Below are 25,895 nucleotides of genomic sequence, written 5' to 3' on the forward strand. Positions count from 1 at the left end.
ACCTAAATTATTTTGAATACTATTAATCTTCGATTAATACCTGAAAGGTTTTTTTTAAAAGAGTTATGAATGGCACAAGAGAGACACTTACGAAGTTCATTTTAAAAATAATCTGTAAATACAAGACTGGAGATTCTTTTATTTGATCCCTCCAATCCACAATTTCAGAATTTTCCAACAGGAAGGGGGGCATTGCTACCCATCATATAAAGGAATATCTTATTTATTTATTTATTTATTTATTGCCTAGAAAGTCTGCCCTCAAAGACCCCTAACCCTCAAAAAAACCACTGAGGTTGGAGGAACGGAGGAGGAGAAAGTGATGTGAAATTCTTTGACTTTTTCTGTCGTCAAACTTTTCCTGACCTTTTCTATTCTTGTTTGGAGAAGAAGGCCTGAAATTATATAGATCTTGTCCAGGTTCTGATGGAGATCAAAGGAAGTGAGTGAATAGTCTCATACTTCTGGTTATCTTCACTGCTACTGCCTCACAGGATAAATGTAAAACAATTTTATTAATTTTATTAACATATCTATAAGCCATTGATGTGACTTCCAATGTTGGTCAGACCGTTTGAGAAAAATAAACTACTGTTACTGAAGTGTGTTTCTGGGAATCTCAATGTCTGGTGTCGGGTTGAAAGAGAAGGGTGGCAAGTCAGCTGATTTCCCCCAAGGAGGTCATTATGAAAGGCAAAATACCTCTTTCTCATTTTCAGTGTAGTATGTTTATTCTCAAGAATGGGAGTATTAAGGTTTGTTTGTATCTGAAGATTTGAAGAGCTTTTCAAACATGAGTCAATAGTGACATTTAAGAACTAAAATCTGCTGAAGATTTTTAACCTTTTCTTGGTTAGAAAAGACAAAGCTTTTAAAAAAATCAGTTTCAACACTCACGGTAGTCAATATTTCTGGCACGGTTTTATTAATTCATCCATTCCTTATTAAATAGTTTCTCACTCAACCCATATGAGGATTGTGCCCTTAAGCAGTCTATAGTGAAAGAAACAATACAAAAATTTACTTACAAAATTTATATGTTATACACCTGATAACAGTAATAACAATACTAGCTATGTTTACTCGTTGCTTACTATGCATCAAATACCGTTTTATGCACTTCATGTATATCAATTCACATCACACTCACAACAGCCTGATGAGGTAGATGTTATCATTTCCCCCCCCCCCCCCCCCGATTTATAGCTGCCTAAACTGAGGGCAATTGAGAAATGTGTCCATGGTCAGTAAGTATCAGAATCATGAGTTAAACCGAGGCAGTCAGGCTTCAAAGCCCACACTATTAAATGCTATCCTCTCCAGCCCCTCTAAAACAATGCAGAAAGCATTAAGTGTTATTTAAAGGGCAAAGAAATGCCTCTGGGAATTGAGAGGGAGAAGAGATGTCTTCTAGCTTGAGGGCTCAGGGAAAAAGGGAGGATTTGAATATGGCTTTCCTTGAAAATTAGGTTGCATCTGGGTAAACTGAAATGAGGAAAAGCATTCCCAAGAAAAGAAACAGGTCATCAAAGACACAAAAGTAAACTGGCTAGCTGTGCGTTTTAGTAGGAGTTAAGGGTGCATGGAGAGGAAAAATAAGAAATAAGATTGGAAATTGAGTCTGAGGGCCAATCCTGGAGGGCCAGGTGAAGGAGTCTGCAGAATATTCTGAAGGCTTTGAGAAGTCATAAAAGGTGTTTGAACAGAGGAGTCGTATATTTTTTCATTCACTTGATGAATATTTATTGGCACCTATCATGTGGTGGGCACTGTCTTGAGCCATAGGCATATACAAGAGAATAAAGTAGATGAAATCCCTGCTCCCATGGAATTTATAACATAGTTACAATCTTAGCAATGCTTTAGGAAACTTAATTGAGATGGCAATCTGAGGGTTGGACTGGAGCAATGCAGTGGGCAGGAAGGAGTAGAGGAAGGTAAAGGTAAATAACAGCATGGATTAGAGTGGTGGTAAGTGGACTGGAGAGAAAGGAATGGCTGCAAAAGATTAGGGACGTAAAATTGATAGATCTTAAAAATGAACTAGAAAGTAAGGCAAGTGAGAAGGTGATGTAGAAATGACTATTTGGTTTGAAATTTCTGACTGAAAAGATGGTGGTGTGATGAATGGCAGGACAGGAGATAGACTTGGTATTAAAGATATGGCCTATTTGGGTCGTATTGAGTTTATGATGTTCGTGAGACTTTGAGTAAGAAATGTCCCATACATGGTAAGAAATGTGGGATTGATACTGGAAAGAGATAAAAATCTTCAAATAAATCACTGGATTAAAGGAGATGAACAAAAGACTGTTTCTAGTCTAATACCTAGCACATAACCGACACTTAGTAACTGCTGGTTGACTACTGAATAAAGAGAATGAGATTAATGAAGACAGAAAAGAGAGCCCAGAATAGGTCATCAGGTAAAGAAAGAAGAATGAGTAGTAACAGAGGTAGGAGAAAACTAGTAGAATATAGCACCCCAGCAGGTCAAGAGATGAGAAATTTTCCAGAAGACTGCGGTGGACTACGATAACAAATTATGCATAGATTTCTAGGGCAACAGGACTTGATAAAAGCATCTGCATTTGGAAGTTATGGTGGTTTCATACAGAAGTGTTTCAGTTAAGAGGCAAATGTGGAAACAAGACTGAAAAATGTAAAGGAAAGAAGGATGTTTAGGAAGTAGGAATATTTTCAGTAATCAACAAATTCCTAAGAAGTGAATGATTTGAAACTTGCTTTTGGTTATCTTGGGTCTTTGCCTGGAATGCTGAATCAGTTTACAGTAATGGGTAGGATAGCAGGATTAGTTGGAGGTCAGAAGGTCAAACTTAGGTTCAAATACTGACTCCTCTCTGGATAGCTGTGTGACCTTAAGAGAAGTTACCTAAACTTTCAAAGCTTCAGATTTTTCATCTGTAAAAGGGGTAAGATCATGCAAAAAAAAAAAAAAAAAAAAAAAAAAGGCGGGGGATTGTCACATCATGCAAGCAAAGCTCTTAGCACACTGCCCAGCACATAGTAATATTTTTTTAATGTGAGATAGTATTATTATCTAGCCTAATAATTGGATGAATAAATAACTGAATTAAATGTTGATATTAATCCCAGAAAACTAAACATTTCTTTAATAGGCTTTTATTCTGAATTATTTCCCTCCTAATCTGGTATGATAAAACTCAAGTTGATTTTCAAAGAAGTATTGAGAGTAATAGCTAAATTACTGAAACTCTCTAATTTTACCCTCCTCTACTGAATATGGAAATAATAGTACCAACACCAGAGGTTTTCAGTGAGAATCAAGTTAGAGAATTGAAGAAAAATGCTTTGTCAATTATAAACAAGGAACAATTTAGTTATTATTATTCTCATTAATATAACTTTAATCTATTGATTTTAAAGAGTATGATATTAAGTTTATATCTTTAGTTTGACTTTTGTCTAATGGTAATTCATAACATTAATAAGGATCTTTCACTTGAAGAAAGCTTTTTCAAAGTGCTTTAAATATTTATTACCTTATAAGAGCCTCACAAAAGTTCTGTGGGGAATAAAAGACAGTCGTTATCAGGGGCTATCAAAATTGACTTTTCAGTATGCACAGTGTCTTCTTAGCTATGTAAGCCTTTCTTTTAGTTTGTATACATAAAATTATAGAATCCAATGATTGAATTACAAAGTCATTCAACTTAGTGCTTCCCTTGTATCATTCCAGATAACAACTAACTTTAGTGGCAATATCCAAAAAAGTAGGTCCTAAAGTTTCGATACACTGAATTAACATGTTTATATATGAAAGAGACCATGGTAAGATGGCTTAGAGTGTTATAACCCTTATAATCAAGTGATTAAACTCACTGTATTATATTGAAGTTATTGTTTTCCACCACTAGATAAAAATAAATGGATTCTTATTTTCTATATTTAGTCTTTCCTGCTATAGGAGATAAAACACCAATCTTGAACATTTGTCCTCATTGACTTTATTTCTACACTTTTAATTATTTTCACTGTTTCTTTTTTGAATTTTCTCTGTGATCTACAGGGATTTCAGGGTCCAAACTTGGAACATAATAAACTACTGAATATAGTAAGAAGACAAGCATGTGGCTCTTTAATCTATTCCTGAGTACTACAATCCATAGTATTGTGACTGTGTAGGAACTTTTTACTGTAGAATAAAAGGTAAATAAAAATTTTCCATGTTTATATAAGAGAAGAAATTCATTGCCCTTACTGGAAAGAGTTTTTCAAGATCTTGGATAGATTACCTAAATACTTTTACTTTCTCCACAGTATGAATTTTACACCAAAGCTTTGCTAGTTCTTTGCCTTTTTTCACGGTTAAAACATTTAAGAGAGTCTCTAAAGCTGTGTCCTTTTGAATAGCAGAAGATGGCATGATTAAGACCAATCCTATGCTACAGTAATATTTTAGTGACTTTTAGATATATTTCTGAGTGGAGAAATTCAAGTAACAATGACATTGATTTCTGTGTAATATTATGTATTTCTGTGGAGTCCATGTCGATGCCCTTCAGTTTTACAACTTTGACCTAGATCTTTCTCCAAATGTTAGATCCACATTCACAACTGCTTCAAAGGAGGTGATATTTTCACCTCTATTATTCATAGACACCTCAAAATCAGCCACATTCTTTTTTTTTTTTTTTTTTGGTTATCCCTTTTATTTTTTTACTTCATTGATTTTTTTAACATCTTTTTTTTAAACATCTTTATTGGAGTACAATTGCTTTACATTGTTGTGTTGTTTCTGCTGTATAACAAAGTGAATCAGCTATACAAATTTTTAATTTTTATTTTATGTTGGAGTGTAGTTAATGAACAATGTTGTGATAGTTTCAGATGTACGGCAAAGTGATTTGATTATACACGTTCATGTGTCTATTATTCTTTTTCAAATTCTTTTCCCATTTAGGTTGTTATATGACATTGATCAGAGTTCCCTGTGCTATATAGTAGGTCCTTGTTGGTTATCCATTTTAAATATAGCAGTGTGTACATGTCAATTCCAAACTCCCTAACCATCCCTTCCCTCCACTCTTCCCCCCTGGTAACCATTTCATTCTCTAAGTTGGTGAGTCTGTTTCTGTTTTGTAAATAAGTTCATTTGTGTCATTTCATTTTAGATTCTGCACATAAGTGATATTATACGATATTTCTCTTTCTCTGACTTACTTCACTCAGTAGGACAGTCTCTAAGTCCATCCATGTTGCTGCAAATGGCATTATTTCATTCTTTTTAATTGCTGAGTAATATTCCATTGTATAATTGAAGAATAAAAACCATATGATCATCTCAGTAGATGCAGAAAAAGCTTTTGACAAAACTCAGCACCATTTATTATAAAAACTCTCCAGAAAGTGGGCATGGAGGGAACATACCTCAACATAATAAAGGCCATATACGATGAACCTACAGTTAACATCATACGCAATGGTGAAAAGCTGAAAGCATTTCCTTTAAGATCAGGAACAAGACAAGGATGTCCACTCTTGCCACTTTTATTCAACGTAGTTTTGGAAGTCCTAGCCATGGCAATCAGAGAAGAAAAAGAAATAACAGGAATCCAAACTGAAAAAGAAGTTAAACTGTCACTGTTTGCAGATGACATGATACTATACATAGAAAATCCTAAAGCTGTTACCAGAAAACTACTAGAGCTCATCAATGAATCTGGTAAAGCTGCAGGTTACAAAATTAATACACAGAAACCTGTTGCATTTTCTAGACACTAACAACGAAAGATCAGAAAGAGAAATTATGGAAACAATCCCATTTACCACTGCATCAAAAAGAATAAAATACCTAGGAATAAACCTATCTAAGGAGACAGAAGACTTGTACTCTGAAAACTCTAAGATGCTGATGAAAGAAATCGAAGATGACACAAACAGACGGAAAGACATACCATGTTCTTGGATTGGAAAAATCAATATTGTCAAAATGACTATACTACCCAAGGCAATCTACAGATTGAACGCAATCCCTATCAAATTACCAATGGCACTTTTCACAGAACTAAAACAAAAAAATCTTAAAATTTGTATGGAGACACAAAAGACCCCGGATAGCCAAAAAGCAATCTTGAGAAAGAAAAACCAGCAGCATTCTTTTTTTTTTTTTTTTTTTTTTTTTTTTTGCAGTATGAGGGCCTCTCCACTGTTGTGGCCTCTCCCGTTGCGGAGCACAGGCTCCAGATGCACAGGCCCAGCGGCCATGGCTCACAGGCCCAGCCACTCCGCGGCATGTGGGATCTTCCCGGACCGGGGCACGAACCCGTGTCCCCTGCATCGGCAGGCGGACTCTCAACCACTGCGCCACCAGGGAAGCCCCAGCCACATTCTTGACTTCTCTTCCCGTAACTATTTTTCCTCTTTAATTCTGCAACTCTGTAAGGCACCCAGTCATGCCAAATGGTAAGCATTCAGTGACTCCTCACTGTCCCTCACATTCCCCCCTCACCTCTTCCTCCCATAATCTACATCACAATGTTAGTTTTTCCGTCCAGATAGCTCACACATCTGTTTCCTTTGTTCAACCTCAACACCTTAATGATCATTTCTTGCTTGGAATATTACAGAAATAACTTTCTAACTTTTGTTCCTGGACAGGTCTCATATCCTTCCAATTCATTCTCCTCACAGCTACCAGAGTGATCTTTCAAAAACATAAGTTAGGTTATTCCATTTCCTTGCTTAAAAACATGCTGTGACTTCCCATAGACTACAGATAAAGTCCAAACTCTTAAAGAAAGGCGGACAGAGGGAGGGAAAGACAGCTAACACATACCGAACACTTTGAGTGGAACATTCTGCCCCTCTGGTGGGCATTCTACATGTATTCTATCATTTATTCCTCACAAAATCCTGTGAAGTATTATTTTCATTGTACAGAAGAATATAACTGAGACTTAGAGGTTAGGCAACAAGTGGTAAAATAAGTGGTCTTTCTGCTTACAAGGCTTATACTCTATCTACTATACCATGCTGCCTTTCTACATAATTTAGCCCCAGCTGATCTTTCCAAACTCATTTCTTATAATAATCATACCCCATCCATAGAGAAGTACCTTTCGATTCCTGAACTACCCAACTGTCCAGGACTTTCAACATGCTGTTTCCTTCCCTTTTTAACTCTGTGTATCTAGCCAACTCCTAACACATTCTTCTAACTTTCTCTGAACAGAGGTTCTCAACCTTGGCTGGACATGAGAAGCATGGACAGGACATGCTGTGATCAATCCAGTTTGAATCTCTGGGGGTAGAACCCAGAGATCAGCAGTTAAAAAATCTCCTCCAATGTATAAGCAAGACTGAAAAACAGTGTTCTAGGTGAGTTTCCTGGCCTCTCTGGCAAGCTTACCTTAATCATCTTCTGTTTTTACTAGATCCTGTCTAGCCCTCTACTGCAACACTCATCACACTACTATACAATTTTGTCTTAGCATAACTATCTTTACCTCTGGAATTTAAGCATCCCAAGGGCAGAAATCATACTCTAATGCAGAGGCTTTTGACTATATGCTACACACTGATCCAGTATGTACACACACACACACACACACACACACACACATGCAAATAGGTGAAACCAAAGCTTCAGAAAATAATACCAACTCTTATTTAAGAGTGATGGACTCTTGTTATTTTCTATTCTATTAATTTTATTCCTTTCTGTTAAAAAAATGTGGATTGATACTCATTAAAGTGATTACGTAACCTAGTACTTTGAACTACGTTTGAAAAACATCTCTCTAATCATGTTCGTAATGCTAGTCCTAACACCATGCTAGGCATCCAACAGGTATTTAATAAAGAATTGATGAATCAATCAAAGTTCTTAGGGAACATATATATATATATATATATATATATGTGTGTGTGTTTTGTATATCAAAAATGGCAGGCAGACATCACTAGGCAAAAGAAAAACATTAAGTAAACTTTCATAATCTTTAGACACCAAAGGAGAAAGATTAAAAAAATACATATAAGACTCAATTCAAATTATAGCAACAAAAAGGAATACACAGAGGGTTTTCTTTTCTTAGAATTAGGAATCTTCAGATTACCTCTCTCTTTTCAGATGCACCTAGAAATATGACAATTCAATTTATTCAGGATATTAATTTCGCTACTGACGTTGCATTCTTCCTTCTTCCCTTGGAATGAATCAGTGGGCCAAGATATATTGTGAGCAACACTGAAGAAGCTAAATTCCCCAGTTTCAATAACATATTAGAAATTGAAGGTAGCTTAATCAATTTCCAGGTGTACTCTGATGTACAATTCAAAATTTATCAACCTTGTCTCTCTGGAAGTGTTTTGTTTAATAGAAGAGCATTTCTATAATGGGTGGGCGAGGGTGGGAGGAGACATAGGTAAAACAAATGAAATTAGAGGAGGAAGTGAGTTGCGAGATATGGCCTGAGACGTGACCCAGATCACAGATGAGGGAATCTCAAATATTAATTGCTCCATAGTCTCTCTTGCTGAGAAAAAGACCCTAATTATGCCACCTTTATGACCATCTCTCCCCACCACATACCCATCCCCACACACCTTCTTTACAAGCTGGTATTACAATTATCTCTTGGGGTTGCTTAGAGAATCAGTTAAGATTGGTGAAATTCTTGTGAAACATTAGTAAACATGCAGAGTCTGCATGTTTAACTAACTATTTTCAGTTAGTTACCCACGGTTTTATGTTAGAACTTAGAACTGTGACCATCATTATCAGTTCTCTGAGGCCCAAAGCAGGAAATGTTTTGGACACAGGAAGAATCTGATTCAATTATGAATATAGTTCTTCATTTTAAGAATAAATTTGCAATTTAAAAATTTTCAAACTGTCACCTCTTAGGGCTCTATATGGTACTCTATAAAAATATATTGGCTTTAAGATTCCAGTTATACTGTCAGAAATAACAATACTTATAAGAAAGAAAATCTCCTCATCCTAAAGCACAAGGACAAATATAATGACTTTGCTTTTAGTAAGGAAAGTAAATAACATTTTTTTTTCTAATATAAGGAAGAAACTTTAATGGCTTTCAGAGTGGAATTAATCAGGTTAATTCCATTCAGGAAGCATATACTTCATAATATGTGTATGCTTATCAAACCCAGGAATTGTAATTATTGCTGGGAGAATTAAACATCCTATGAAGTGGATGATAAGCAGTGATGGTCAGGTAGTCTAGCAAGAGCTGGAGTCTCCATATATAGAAAAACGGACTGACAGTCACAGAGGAAAACCCATTTTCTGACCCCCTGTCTCCATTCAGCAGCATTTGTATAAAGTAAAACATCACTGCTTTTGGGTGGACAGATATATTGAAATCTGTTGGGAGAGCCGCTGCTCTGGCTAGGCATTTGGAGTTTCCTTTTTTAATATGTAAGAACTGTTCTTGCTATACAGCATGAATCGAACAATGAATATAATGCTACCAGCTTCTGCAAACGAAGTGAAAGGCATACAGTTACACTTTATTCCCTCACACATATTACAGAACATTCCTTTTGTTCCAAATTTTTAAAAAGTCATCTTCGTAGGGGAAAAAAGCAAACACTTCGATTTAGCTGAAATACTGAAACTGCATGTAATCTCCTAAGGTATGTGGTTTTATTTATTTTCAAGCTTGGCATCTCCATTTGTTGCTTTTAAACCCCAGTATCTTGATTCAATTCTATCATTTGACATGTGCCATTAACAATAATCAATAGTTTCAGGAGTTTAGAGTTTTTACCATGACATCTTCGAATCTTTCATCAAAAGACCATTATTCAGCCATCTAACTGAAAATCAGAGCTGGCTATAAATGTCATTCCTATCCATAAAATGTAGTTTCAACCTCAGGCAACTGGAATTTATAGAAGACACAATATTAACTGAGAGGGAATGAGAAATTGTCTCTTTTAAAATAACATTGGAATCTCAGTTAGTCTATAGTTAAGGGGAAAATGATATGTCTAAGGTTTTCAGGAACTCTAAGGGAGTTGTATATGGCTTTTAAGAGTAAATACATTTTTATGAGTAATATAGAATAAGCTAAGAAAGTTTCCTCGGCATAATTTCCAACTATTTTTGAAAGAGATCAGAAATCTAAACACAAAATGTACTTTATTCTCCATTCTTCCACAGTAAACATAGTTAGGAAACACTGCAGTTTTTTTCTTTAATGATTCAGAATCTTGCAGTTTCTCATGATGAGAAGTTTATATATGAATTTTCATTGTATAAGTACTATAGATATAAATATAAAAAGTATAGGAGATAGATGGATGTATCCTTGTTTTGCCCTCAACAAGACATCCATCGATTTAAGAAATATTTTATTAAGTCCCTATTATAAAATTGAGTCACTGGATTTATTTTTAAAAGGAATCTGCTTAAAAAATCCACTTAAAGTTTTACTCTTTATTTACCATAGCTGAGGGGAGCATGTCAATCCACATATTTAAAATTCTAGGGTGGCTCTATGGGCATGGACAAGGAGAAATAAAATTTTACTTATGAAATATCATAAATCAAATATGTTACAGCAGCACATTTTCTAACTGTTTATCTAAGAGCGACCAAAAAACAAACTTTACACTGCATTAACATTCACAGGGCACGGGAGAGATCTGGGAAGATAAAGTCAGGTATTGTTCTAAACAAACTACCTCCAAATGATCAAACTAACTCAACACACATTGTGGGGGAGCAAGTGGGGTCCGAGGATACTGATAAAGCAAGAATGAGGAATCCAAGAAGCTCTAAATTGCCACTGTCATCTACTCTATATACGAGAGCAACCGAGTAGATCAAATGTCCTATCGAAACAGAAGAAAAGGAGGAGGAGGGGAGGAGATGAAACTGTGCTTAATATGATTGGATTTTGGAGTTATTTTTCAACCTAGGATACACTATCCTTTTTTCATCATAATTTTAAAATATTAAAAAACTGAACTTAGTCCTAAAAATGGATCATACTATTCTAACACTCCAAATTTTCTTGGCGGTACTAGTAAACTTCTTATATCAAGCCAGAAAACTCAACTATACATAACAAAACTCCACTGTAGGTCGGGAAAATTACGTCAGGTCCTGAAAGTAGGCATCAGGAGCCTTCCTGAACTACAGAATAAGAGTCTCACCAAGACTTCACGTAAACAAAACTACCTGAAACTTCTGTTTTCACTGTTTATGCATATGAAATTTTACAGCAATAATTCTTGTTTCTAGGGAAAACAATTGTCGAAAATTGTGTGATCAGTAACTATGACAAATTTAGCCATCTCATTTTTATTTTCACAGATCATGTTAGGAAGAAAGCTACAAAATGCCCGATTAACATTTCAAAACTTACTGGAAAGTAATGACGGGAAACCGATTCAGTTAGCAACGCTAAATAAAACAGACAATTCATACAGATGCTTTCCATGTAAAATATTAAATAAACACTCAAAAATGGCAACTTTTTCAAATTTAATAAGCCAATCCCTAATTTATTTCTCTGAGCAAAGTTTCTTCTTATCAAAGCTCTAGCTTTACGGGCAAGTTTTTCCTGGTCAAAAACACACACTATTTAGAAGACTGGGGTATTAAATGAAATAATCAATGATTTTTCCTTTTTCCTCTGTCTCTCTCCTTCTAGCCCAAACGCTTAAATATATAAGGCCATGTAAAACAACTATTTTATTTTATCCACAGCATATCAATTACAAGGACAAATGCTGAGAATTCTTCAACTGGATTCACAAGAGGGATAAAGTAGAAATGCTTGACTTACTTGCCACTGTTTCATCAGCTCTCTTACTCCCTTGGAGTCTTCTAGGAGCCTTTCCTTATGGGTGGCATCCTGCAGGACGTTGGCAGTTGTTTCGGCTTCCGTAAGCCAGGCAAGAAACTTCTCCAGGTCCAGCGGGAACTGTTGCAGTAATCTATGAGTTTCTTCCAAAGCAGTCTCTCGCTCACTCACTCTGCAAAAGAACAAATGTCCAGATGCAATTCTCCTCAGACATCAGAAAGGCACACCCAGTGAATCCCACGAAAAGAGCAAAGTCCAAGGGACTAAATTGTAATATACAAACAAAGGGGTGAGTTGTTGCTAAAACTCCTCTTCAAAGCATCAACCACTACAATAGTGTGTGTGTGTGTGTGTGTGTGTGTGTGTATTTGGACTTTTAGACTTTTGAAAGTTCACACGTGAATTTTCCAAAAAAAAATTTTTTTAAACTTTTTAGTTTCTGCTGGTCAAGTTTTTCTTTTATATTTTACATACTATTTATTAACTGAAGTTGTGAATTTTACTTTATGAAAGTATGATTCTTATTCACCATAACACTTAATTTAAAGGTTTAGGTGAATTCTAGTATTTTTTGAACTATTTTTTATTGTAGTAAAAGGTAGATAACATAAAACTTACCATTATAAACATTTTTAAGTGTATAGTTCAGTGACATTAAGTACATTCACATTGTTAAGCAACCATCACCACTATCCATCTCCAGAACTTTTTCATCATCCTAAATGGAAATTTGTACCCATTAAACAATAACCTCCCATTTCCCCTCTTTCCAGCGCTGGTAAGCATTGTTCGACTTTGTGGCTCTATGAATTTGACTATCCTAGGTTCCTCAAATAAGGGGAATCATAACAATACTTAGCTTGTATGTCTGTCTTATTTTACTTAGCATAATGACTTCAGGGTTCTTTCATTGTAGCATAGTGTAGAATTTCCTTCCTTTTTAAAGATTAATGATATTCCATTGTATGTATGTAACATATTTTGTTTATCCATTCATCCATTGGGGGACATTTGGGTTGTTTTTAACCTCTTGGCTATTCTGAATAATGCTGCTATGAACACGGGTACACAAATATCTCTTCAAGACCCTACTTTCAATTCTTTTGAGTATATAACCAGGAGTGGGATTGTATGGTAATTCTATGTTTAATTTTTGAGGCACTGCCTTGCTGTTTTCTACAGTGGCTGCACCGCGTTACATTCCTACTAGCAATGCACACAAGTTCCAATTTATCCACATCCTTGCGAACACTTGTTATTTTCTGTTTTTTTTTGATAATAGCCTAATGGATGTGAAGCGGTATCTCATTGTGGTTTATTTTATTTTTTTTATTTTTGGCTGCGTTGGGTCTTTGTTGCTGCGCCCGAGCTGTCTGTAGTTGTGGCGAGCAGGGGCTACTCTTTGTTGCAGTGTGCAGACTTCTCATTGTGGTGGCTTCTCTTGTTGTGGAGCACGGGCTCTAGGCACGTGGGCTTCAGTAGTTGTGGCACACGGGCTCAGTAGTTGTGGCTCGCGGGCTCTAGAGCACATCTGCTGGTCAATTTCGAAAGCTTATTTTAATATGCTGCAAAAGTTTAAGCTAATCTTTATAGGTAAAACCCTAAAATCTATACCATGCCTATCTCTGATGTCACCTGAGGCAGGAAATCATGATTAGATAGGCCAGGAGAAATGCAAACCTAGAAGAGAAAGTTGAACACTGGAGGAAGAAAGAGAAGGGGACTGGAGAATAAAAGAGAACAAAAAGACTAAGAAGTAGGAAAACCATGTACTTCATAGAAACCATTGTACGAAATGTAATTCTGCATAACATTCTCATGTTCTAATTGTGTTAGCTTTAATTTTCATTACCTGATGGTCATACAACTGAGAATATTTTCCAAAAGAAAAATTTTATGTGTAATGGAAAAAGTGGAGCCTAAAATCCAGACAGATCTGGGTTCAAATCCCAATATCCTCTACCAAGTGTGTGATATGGCAAGTTACTTAACCTCTCTGATTTCTCATCTGCAATACATATTGCTGTGATGAGAGCGAAAATACAATGTGTGTAAAGCTGAGTGCCTCACACATTATGTAATCACATATTATAGTTGCTCAAAAATGTTAGTTCTCTCTGCCCACATCCCATTCGCATTTCTCTAATCTTTTAGACGGAATGAACCAAATTCCCTAATGACACAAAAGTCTAAAAAAAAGTTATTCGTATTTTCTGACAATATATATAATGCATGTATTGTGGATACACACACATATGCCCTCAGCAAACATCTACATAATAATAGCTTGGGAAGGAAAATTGCCTGAGGCAATAACAGTCCCATCTAAAAGAGATTCAGGTAAATTTTGTCTGCAATGAGGAAATTAGTACTCTATTTACATGCCATATTTGCCTTCTATTATTACACAAACACTTTCTGGGATTAAACATAAGCTAAAAATGGATTTTAAAAAAATTGAACACTCGAATATGATACACACTGCTTGTTAAGATGCGATTGTCAATAATTATGCAAAACTGCAATTTATTTCAGCAGCAACTTTATCATGGGATGTGCAAACCAGGCAATAAACAACTCCTGCCAAGCCAGCGGCAGCAAAGCCCCCGGAAGAGCTGTTTATTCATCATGGGTGAGGTTTCTGCTGAGCATACAGTCTTCCACAGTGTAGTTTCGGTGCTCATACTGGATAAAAATCTTCTGTCTGCATTAACTGGTGGAGGGTAGAATAGGTTTACGAGGATGCAGCTATTGGAAAAAAGGAAGCATTGCACTAAGCTATTTATCAACTCCTAAATAAACTTGAATACTGCACAGCTGAAAGGTAGCTTGGTGTTCTGGTTGGGCAAATCAGTTAAACCTCATGGAGTTCAAGGGCTAACCTGAACTGCTGGCCCCCTGCTTATTTAGTTTCCAGGCAAATTATCAATGCAGGGAGAAATATCAAAATATCATTATTTGCTTATTTATTTATCTTTTTATTTAATATGATTTAAAAATTCAGAACCATTGCCACAACACTGAGAATCTTAATGTTATAATCTGTCATGAAACGTACAAATGTACAGGTCGAAGCAGGTGCAATTGCTAATGTTTGACCATTTCTGACCTACAAAAGGGGCAATTTCATCCAGTTCAACCTAATAGTTTAGGTTGGCTCGTGCACTGCAAATCACTAAGATTTTCTCCACCGCCAGCTCCAAATCTGGCATAGAAATGAGCTGTCACATTGCATAAGACAAATGCAGGGTTAGACACTGATGTATATTCTACCATACTCCAAATTCACACAAAATAAAAGAGCAGTGTGAAACTCCCTCATGGCAGTGAAGCTTGGAGAATTAGATACTGTGCATTTTATTATCAGCTTCGTCATCATGATGAGCTGCACCTGATGCATCTTAGCTCCTCTGTCCTTAAAGAGAAACACCACTTACCCTCTGCTTCCAGAGAAAGTAACTAGTAAATAACTTTCTAAAATGTGATGCACATAAATCAGATGAAAGGGTTCTACCAAGACAATGAGATTTCCAGCCAAATCCTACCAGTGAGTTGGCTGCTTTGTAAATTAGGCTCTTAGGGAAGAGCAGTAACTCTTTCAGGACCGTAAGGCGCTGTTTTCCTAAATGATACCCTCGTGGTCTGAAATATTGACAACATCAGGCTGAATATTTTCCAATTTGGAAATACGTTAAAAAAATTCAATGGCAGCAATAGCAGAAAAATCTCTTTGATCAGAGGTGAGATTGTTATTTCCTGCTTGTGTGGGAGACTTAAGGCTGCATCCTTTCTCCTGAGATCAATCTATGTACACTGAATTCTTAAACTTTAATTGTGCCAAGTCTAGACTAGAAATGAGTCAAGGGTACTTGGATGCCATATTTGTGCATTCCAAATAGCTCTGACTATATGCCGTACTTTAAAATTTTCCATTACCATATGGCTTTAAATGGCTTATATGATAAAATAAAAATGTAGAAATAATAAGAATCATAAAGAAACAAAAAAAAAATTGGCCTAGAACAAAACTAAAGATCTTGAACATAGATTATTATTTTTTTAAATTCCCCTATCCGGATTATCAAATTATAGACCCTGGAGAAAATCTGGCTGAACTTTAAAAGTAAGAATGACCAGATATCATAAAATAGTAATAATGCTTTACAAATATAATCTACTGCATTGGTTAAGTACTTTTTATATAACAAATTTTAATTATCAGCAATTCCAGCTTTATAATGCACAAAAATAGCTGAGAATTTGATGGAGTGTGGAATGGGACAGTGACTTCAAAAGGTTTCAGTTCTATTCATAAGGGCACCAGACACCAACCTCCATATGTAAATACAGGCAGGGTGGTTCTCAAAGTCTGTTCCGCAGCCCAGCAGCATCAGCAGCATCTGAGAACTTATTAGTAATGCAAATTCTCAAGCCCTACCCTAGACCTACTGAATCAGAAATTCTGTGTGTGGAGGCCAGCAAGTTGTATATTAACAAGCCTTCCAGGTGATTCTGATATATGCTACAGTTTGAGAATCACTGATGCTAGAGACCAAACTTTGAGAACTACTGGTGCAGTGGATGCTGTGCTCGGCTGCCTAGACCCCTCTTCAGGACTGAAGTATGTTTTGCTTTAGCTTCTAGGAAAGCTGCTGGAGGAAGGTTGCATCCAGTGACTGGTTCATATGTGGGCCATAGAAGCCCGGTCCCCTTGCTCCAACTCAGGGCAATTCGGCAAGGGAGCGGAGAAGAGGAGGGGTGACTGATGCTGTGGCTGCAACTGAATTAAAGCCCAGCTTCTCCTTCCGCCCTACCGTGCTTCCTTCCCCTTCCTCTCTCACAGGTTATTAACCTGAGAGCACCCGAAAAAAATTCCTGCACGTTAATTGCTTTCTCAGGATCTGCCTTTTGGAGAACTTGACCTGCTGAATTGTCACACTAAATAAAAATTTGAAAAATATACCTGTTACAAAATGTATGTGGAGAAATATATAACTATACTTGCACAGATTGTGGTCTCAAAAGGAGACAGGACGGAGGATTCTCACACTCAGCAATTGAGCCTGAAGAACCACTGCACCTTTAGTTGCCCTTTAAGGAGATCTATAGATAAGGCAGAGTTGCATTATCACCGGTTAGAAGCAAGAATCTACTGAAGGGGCAAAGTGCTGGAGCTATAAAGCTTAGTGCAATCCTGCATCTGCCCAAGAAGGTGCTCATCCAGAGACAAGTCTGCATAAAGGGGAAAAATCACAGAAGGCATGTCTTCAGTATCTCCATTTTCTTTTTAAGAACCGATTATAAATGAGGCAATCAGATAAGTAAATAATCTGATCCTTCACACACACACACACACACACACACACACACACACACACACACACACACACACACTATGGTATCTCTGAATAAATCTCTAAGACTCCAGATTTTGTATTAAGTTGAATATCACTAATTTCTTAGGGGTCAAACTAATACACAAAAAGCAAAAGAGAAAAGGGAAACCTACTACTTTCCAAGGTAAGGCTGAAGAGCTTAATTAATGTATAGACAATATTCCATGATTAGATACATGGATGGATGATATTTAATCAGTGCACTATATTATAGGATTTTTAATATATACATATATAATAAATATATATATAAGCAAACAGAAACAAACACATTGAATATCTTTAGGGAAAAAAGGCTCAGTCTGATATAGAAGGCTATTTTGCCCAGGTGTTTCTGAAAGTGTGACAACTGGGGAAATTCACAGCACTTAGTCTTCTACTAAATAATACTTGCATCTGTGCCCTGGTATTGTCATGGAGTCACCAAATAAAACACTCTCAATCTTTCCTTCTCGGTTTATTTGCATTTTGACCACTATCATTTCCTATGATATTTTTAGGGGAAGGATTACAGGATGACTTTCTTTTTTTCCCCTTTTTTTGTTGTTAGACATAGATCACAGAAAGTGAGTACCTTAGCAGCAAGCACTTGGACTTTGGACCAAAAGATTTCTGGCAACGTCAAACACTACTCATAGAACCAGGGTTAACCTGACATTCAAATTCTCTGTAACCATAACAGTCTCTACTAGTTTGCTAGTAAATAAATTAATTTTGATTTAAAAAAAATAACTCTACATTGTATTTGCAAGGGGCAGCTAGAATTTTATTACCTATGGCTATACAGCAGTTTGTAGAAAGGATTCCTTTTAATCTCCAGCAATTCTATTAGTAATTTGCACTAATGAAAAGCATGAATCTAAGCCAAATCCTTCAATAATGCTTGGACTAGTATCCCATTAGTTCCCTTTCTAGCAACAATTCTAAGACTGTGGCTTTATTTGTCTTTGGGCAACATCTACTTAGATATATGACCCAAAAGGTTGTGGCAATGAGAGGCTGTTTCTCTTTTCTCCTCTGTTATCGAACTCTAAAGTTTGAAATATACTCTGTCCTTTTAATGGAACGATTGACAAAGGGTGTGAGATGAAGGCTGTGAGGTCCAGCATAGAAAATAAATTTTAAATCTAATAATCTATATAGCTCTTTAAAGATTTTAAAGTATGTTCAGATTTATTCTCTCTCCATTTCACAAGGTATCCCCTATTTTTTCTACCTACAGTGTGTTTCTCTTTTTCTTTGTATGCTTCCAGTTGGATATTTCATTCCTTCCCAGTGGGTTCAACCTCCACACAGATTATCTTTAAATATGAACCTCATTCTTATTTCCACATGCCTACCAACATCTCATTCATTAGGTGATCCATGCATCTAGTCCATATGTATTATGTGCCAGGATTTATGCTTGGTGATGGTGACACAAAAGTCAATGAGACATGGACATGGACTTTGGCATTTAATATATTCAAGTCTGGTGGAGGAGACAGATAGGTAAACATTTAACTATAGTTACCATATGATTGGGGTTATAGTTCATCTGGATTCCCTACCAGTAGCCCAAATGTAATATGCATCACGCTGTATTCATGAACTTCTATCTCAATTGGCCAAACAAGTGATAAACGTTTGTTTATCAAATAAACAAATGTTTATCTTTTTAAACATTTGTTTCCTTTTCTCATCAAAGGAACTGGGGATCATCTAGCTGGGCTTTATCTCAAAATACAGTGATGGGGCTTCCCTGGTGGCGCAGTGGTTGAGAGTCCGCCTGCCGATGCAGGGGACACGGGTTCGTGCCCCGGTCCGGGAAGATCCCACGTGCCGCGGAGCGGCTGGGCCCGTGAGCCATGGCCGCTGCGCCTGCGCGTCCGGAGCCTGTGCTCCGCAATGGGAGAGGCCACAACAGTGAGAGCCCCGCATACCGCAAAGAAACAAAAACAAAAAAAAAAGAAGCAAAATACAGTGATGGATGCTCAATAATAGTTTGCCTAATTGAATTGATTTTCATACAAATCAGAAACCTTTTAGATACATGTCATAGGTTATTGCTGGTTTCATTTTGCTGTTGGGAAGATTGATTCTGAGAGAACCATAATGACTTTCCCAAAGTTGCACACAAGGAAGCAGCAGAATTGGGATTATAGCCCAAGTCTTGCATCCTAAAAAAGAGGTTTTTCTAACTCTGAAAATAGATATTGGTGTCCACTCCTCTCTGATATATTCATTGTAGTAAAAGAAAGAAAAGTACAGGAAAGTTTATGCCTCTGAATCCTGGCCTTCATTTTGGAGCACAAATGTATCTGTTTGTTACTTTACCATAAGCGGCATCCTTGAAACACATATAAACCTACCCACAGGGAACCCACACATGCAAAGATATTCTCTCACCCTAACTACAGTAGAAAGATCTAGCCGGTCTTTGCTTCAGCACACAAAAAATCCATTTTCAACGCAAATCTGCTGGTTTTCTGTTCACCGACATATGCATTAATGAGGTTTTCATCCCCTCTCTCCTGAGGTCTGGTACTAAATTACTCAAACTCTCCACAGTTAATTGGAAACCGCAACCTAAATGTTCCCAAAGTATCGCTGATTAGTTCTCAGAAAACTCATTCCTATCTTTCGTCACCCCAGACAACGCAGGATGACTTTTTAACATGTGCAGAAGCAACGCACTTGCACGAAGAAATAGATTAGTCCTCTAAAGAGAGACCACAGCTTGGAAGCTATCTATTTAGGCTTTCTTCAATGCTACAGACATTTTAGTAAAAAAATATATCACCTGAACTTTATCTTTGGATAGTAAGAGAATATAGGTATTATCAGTTATGTAAGGAATTTCAAAATACATGTTCCATCTATTTTTTTACTCTATGGACATTTTTAAAATTGAGATTTGCACAATATATCATTAGAGAAATAACCATAATTATACACTTTTCCTCAGAGCACTGGGATATTTTTGAAAAGAAAACGTTAGGAGACAGCAGTAAAAATGTACTTTGTACTATTCTTTGCATTACTCACTTCACTTGACTTGTGTTTCAGGCATTTATCACTGAGAAAAATAAATTGATAAAAAATATACAAAATATTATGAACAAGTGCAATATTCAAGATACTACCTTGGATGTTAACAGAGGTTAACATTCTTCAGTCTAAGATCTGTGTTTTATATTTTTCTACTGATACAATACCTTAAGGTACTATTTGGAGAAGTTTAAAAATAATGTCGGGAGTAATTGATTACATTTGGTTTGGTTCACATACAGAGACTCAAAATATTATTTTGGATAGTTACAGAACTGTAAAAAACCTTTAGAAAAAATGTACAGTTATACTACCTTCCGGATGAATACAAACTTAGATTAGGGTTGGGTTTATAATTGGACACAATTTCTACTCTAAATAAATTCTCTCTGATTTGCATAATGAGAATCTTTAAGTTGGTTTTGGTCACTTGTAGTGTTAATCTCTTTAAAAGATACATTTTCCTAATTGTTGATAAGCTAGATTGAGTAGCTTTCTTCTCTTCTAAAGGATATATGAAAACTAGGATAGAAACCAGTGAAAAAGATCATCTCCTGGAAGTCTCCTAAGACTGTGCAAACAACTATGCATTCCCATCCTCAATAACTTAGAAAAAATAAAGAGAACAGTAGATTGTTAGATGCTGTTATATAATATTCAGAAGACAGCAAGGCAGGTTGGTTCAATTTTCTAAGATCAAAAGGCAAACGTATAGCAGATTCCCTTTAAAAGGAAAGAAGTGGCTAAAAACATATCAACTGATTATATGAATTTACAGTAGAGGTCTCTCAATGGAATTTAGAAATACGAACGATTGCATAATTCCTGATATGAACTTCAAGTTATAGTCTCTAAATATTTGTGACTTTTATTACTCAATTCCTCATTGAGCACTCTGGTGGTTAATGATGCACTTTTGAGAGTGCTTTAAATTCAACATTTATTGTTATAGAATTTTGCACTAAAACAATGCTCTTCAGTTTTCAAGCTCTTCTCTGTATATCTTCTCCTTTGATATGTTAAACAACTTGATGAGGTTAATGGGGTAAGTTGTTATTATCATCAACATTTTATAGTTAAGAAACCTGACTTTCAGAGAGGCTGGGCAGTTTCCAACGTAAGTGGCTCTAGTCCACTCTGACATTATCTCTTAAGGTAGACTTGCCAATCTCCCTGTGAGGTAAACATAATGGATATTAATATAGTACTATTCTCAAAAGCGCCTCATTTGCTGTGATTATTATAAGAATTAGGATTATGGTGTATATTTGGGTGAAGAAAAAAATTATTATTCCTTTGCTTATCATCTTCAGCTGCCACCTAAGAGACCTATTAAAATGAATACTGCACTTTGGACTTGAAGTAGGCTTGAGGATATTATTTTAAAAGAGGGCATTACAGTCAGGAATAAAATATTTTTATTCTTATGAAATAATGGAAAATTATAGTACATACGGTTGTGGCCTTCTCATAATGGTAATTTATGTTTGCTAATAATACCAAGATAATCTGGAAATCTATATCTTTTGAGAAATGTTTTACACTAAAATTATCTAACAAGAAAACCAAACCTTCATATGTTTCTTTCCTAGAAGTATTACAGTAAAATAGATACATTTTAATAAGACTGGTTGAGAAATGAATTAATCTCTCAAGTGACTCTGTCTTGGTAGACTCTAAAAGAATTGCCCTTTTAATTTTCAATCCCTTTTAATGACTCAGATATGATTTATAAGACTTGTAGGATTACAAATAACTTGAGCTAATTAAAACTAATGATCAAAATAAAGATTTAAAGTTGTCTGCATTCTTACTTTTAATTACTATGGGGAGAAACTACATTTAAAGGAACTAGATAATGTGAAATATACTGATGGCCTTCTATAAAATCACGTCAAATTTATGAAGAATAGTAAAAAATTAAGGATTTATTTTTTCAATTAAAACTACAACACTAAAGGAATAAATCTGAGGGCTGCACGTACTTTCAAAAATCCTCTTACTTATGAATGCACCGCTTATAAAAGGCTCAGTATCTTCATTATCATCATCATCATCATCAGCCATCATCATCAACTTACTGTAAATTCCTTGAGGACAAGGATTCACACCACAGTTCCTGGCATTTAACAGACACTCAATACATTAAATTAAAATGAAATAGGCACAGCTTCTAAAAATGAGAAGGTCACAATCCCTTGTTTCTAAAACACTCATAAACTAGAATTATTTCTTGATGCAAATTTACTGAATAATAATTTATATTTGTATAGAATTTTACAGTTTATACAGTGCTTTCTCATATACTATTTCAGTTGAACCTCACAGTAACTTGTAGATATCCTCTTGTTTGTTACAGAGAACTGACCGCATAATAGACTATTACTCAGTTATAACTAAGATGTTTAAAAATGAGAACAAGCAATCCTGTGATCAAAATTATGTTTTGCTTTGTAGAAGTGTGGATATTAAATCTTTGGAGTTTGTATCTTTCTTCAAGTTTTGTACTAGCAGTTAAAGGGAAATGGTGGACTATTTCACTGGGCAACATGTCACATTTAATTGTCAGTGACTGAATTTCTGCTACTCTTACACAAAAACAATGTATTTTTTGAAAAAAGAAATTAAATGTACTTCTGCAAAGAATGCTAATTCAATGCATTTTTAGGTGCATTGCAAAAACAGAGGGCAAAGCAAACAATAAGTTCTGTCAAAATGAATCCATTGGATTGGCAAATTTTCTGATAGACTGTAAGTTTGATCCTGGTCCAGAGATAGCATGTACCAAAAGGGCCTTAAAAGTCATCCTAGGGCTTCCCTGGTGGCGCAGTGGTTGAGAGTCCGCCTGCCGATGCGGGAGACACGGGTTCGTGCCCCGGTCCGGGGGGATCCCACATGCCGCGGAGCGGCTGGGCCCGTGAGCCATGGCCGCTGAGCCTGCGCGTCCGGAGCCTGTGCTCCGCAGCGGGAGAGGCCACGGCAGCGAGAGGCCCGCATGCCTCAAAAAAAAAAAAAAAGTCATCCTATCCAGGCACCCATTTGGCTCTGTCAGCCAACATATTCCTCCCTTCCCTGCTTTGCATCACCCGTAGATTGGAATAGACACCCTCTCTGTAGCTCCACTCATGTTCTGTCAAAAAAAAAAAACAATAAGGGAATTCCCTGGCAGTCCAGTGGTTGGGACTCCATGCTTTCACTGCCGAGGGCCTGGGTTCAATCCCTGGTTGGGGAACTAAGATCCCGCAAGCCATGTGTAGTGGCACATAACATAACATAACATAACATAACAACATAACATAAAACATAATGGAAGTGTTCAGCTATTAAAAAAAAATTTAGCATGTCAGGGATGAGAATAGAGCATTGTGGCATAGCACCAGAGATCTTCCATTGTCACTTGACACTGATCTTTTTTTTTTTTATCTTAGTTCCCCGACCAGGGATTGAACCTGGGCCCCCACCCCACCCCACCCACAATGAAAGCTCTGAGTCCTAACCACTGGACCGCCAGGGAATTCCTGAACATTGCTCTATTAATCAACATTCTTTGTGTAAAAGCATAAAATGGTTGCTAAACCACCCAGTTTACCTTGCATCTAGCAGGATTTCTCCAACTTAGTCATAGGAATATAATGAAAGACCTTGTCAAATGTCCTGATGAAATGTAAATACACTGCTGCATTTTGTTTACCTACCGTTCTAAAAATTCTTCAGTGAAAAAAATTATTTTTGCCTCAAACATGTAGATAAGTTTTTTTAAAAAAAATCTGTTTATGTGTATATCTGTGTTTGTTTTACTAAATTACCTGATTAGTCTCTGCAAGAAATGGGTTCATATTTCTCTCACAGCCTCCATCTAAGAAGCATTCATGATTTTACATGTCTTTGGTAGCTACAATAATATCTCCTGTGATTTTAATATAGAATTCAACTGCATTTGTCAACATCTAGTTAGAAGGCAATTAATATAGCTATGAAAGGAAGGTCATCATCACCCTTTTGTAGAGACCAGGGCATTTAATAAAGATGGTGGAAATAGATTATAACTGCAGTAATAATCACAGAGTTTTTAAAGACTGTGCTAAACAATCTAGCCGATGTTAAATGTTTGCTCATTTCCTTCAGTCTTATAAAATGGCAACTGGATCACCAAGAAAGAAAAGGTTAGGTTCTCAGAGAATAATGTTATTTCATTAATTGATAGATCAGTTCTCGTTGGGAAAAAATATTTAAAGAAATCTTACAGACAACACAACAGAGGCTTTCTGGAAATTGAGGGAGAATTTTGACTAACAGGGTGCTTGAAGAGTGCTACTGGTATTCGGCGGGGAGGGGCTGGAGATGGTAGACTCCACATACAACAAAACACTGTTCCAAGTCCCATAATACTTTTGAATGTCCCACTAGATACGCACGTAGGGCAAAATCCTGTTTATAAACACCTGAACCTAGAACTTAACTCAATTTTACACACAAATATAAAAGACTTTTGTCAAGATTTTAATACACACTGAATTTTTCATAAATGCAACTAACTGCCATGAAAATCCAAGGAAAATTTTACATTGTGTTAAGAATTTTGTCAAAAATTGTTAAGCATTTTGGAAAATTACACTATGGACGGCCAGTGCCACTCACAGTATTTGAGTCCCGGTACAACACACTGGTGTCATCCCACATTTGTTGATACTGCATTCACAGTATAATCAACTAGAACCTTCATTTGTGTTCTAGTTTGATCCTGATTGAATCATTACATACTGAAATACATATTATTTTATTATAAATGACTTGTATTTCTCTTTAAAGTCAGTGCACCCTTTTTAAAAAATGTGTCTGTAGGTAGGGTATATTATCTACAAATTTTAGTTTATGACAGTAAAGAAAGTGTTACAAAGCATTTGTTATAAGAAAGAAAGGGGTTGGCATTGGATCTGAGGAGGTTGAAAACCACTGATACAGAGCTACAGGGAAATTTCAAGATGAGAACATTATACTGAAAATAAATAGAATTTTTAAAGGAGAGAATGAGGATATTTTCCCTCTGTGCATCCAACCCCTGATCCTTACAGCTCCACAGAGAACAGAACTGTATTTTTTAAATTGCTCACTTTCACAGCCAGCTGTGACTACCAGTGAAGCAGAGGTCTACTTCATATACGAACCTGAATTAAAAACAGCCAGGCCTTTAGTCAGTTGAGAGCCCACATTCTTGATTACATTTGACACAATAATCATCAACATATCTTAAGACTCAAATCAGCCTGACAGTGCTTGACTCAGGGCTGCTTCTCCCAATTAGCTGAAAATTGCAGCCCAGCTCATCTTCTAGGGAATAAGTTTACATTTACAATTTTGCTGTGGTGAAAAGGCAATGAACATGATGGAAAGAGCAAATCAACTTTCTAACTTATACAATAACTATTTTAAGTTCACTAACTCTAGTGAACCTGTTTTGACAGGAATGAAAAAGTATAGGCGTTTTGTTATTATTTTTTAAAAGATACACAAAGCTTAAGATAGCTAGAGTTTGGACTAGAAAGGGGGACATAAACACACACTGTGAATATTTTTAAAAATTATTTTCCCCCCAAAATATTTTCAAAATGAGAGCTTTCGGAAGGGACAGTCTTTTATGTAAAAG

General features: G+C 36.2%; 1 protein-coding gene across 15 annotated transcripts in view; it reads right to left on the bottom strand.

The window, feature by feature from the left end:
- DMD (dystrophin) overlaps positions 1 to 25,895 on the bottom strand; it is a 2,398,628-nt gene that overhangs the window by 502,733 nt on the left and 1,870,000 nt on the right. For all 15 annotated transcript variants that reach the window (XM_055081921.1, XM_055081920.1, XM_028482834.2 and 12 more), the window contains one exon: positions 11,808 to 11,997. In XM_055081921.1, coding sequence (XP_054937896.1) covers positions 11,808 to 11,997 — 190 coding nt within the window. The remainder of the gene's footprint in view (positions 1 to 11,807; positions 11,998 to 25,895) is intronic.

The sequence above is a fragment of the Physeter macrocephalus genome, chromosome 21 (genome assembly GCF_002837175.3).
Source record: "Physeter macrocephalus isolate SW-GA chromosome 21, ASM283717v5, whole genome shotgun sequence".
NCBI classification, from domain to species: Eukaryota; Metazoa; Chordata; class Mammalia; order Artiodactyla; family Physeteridae; genus Physeter; species Physeter macrocephalus.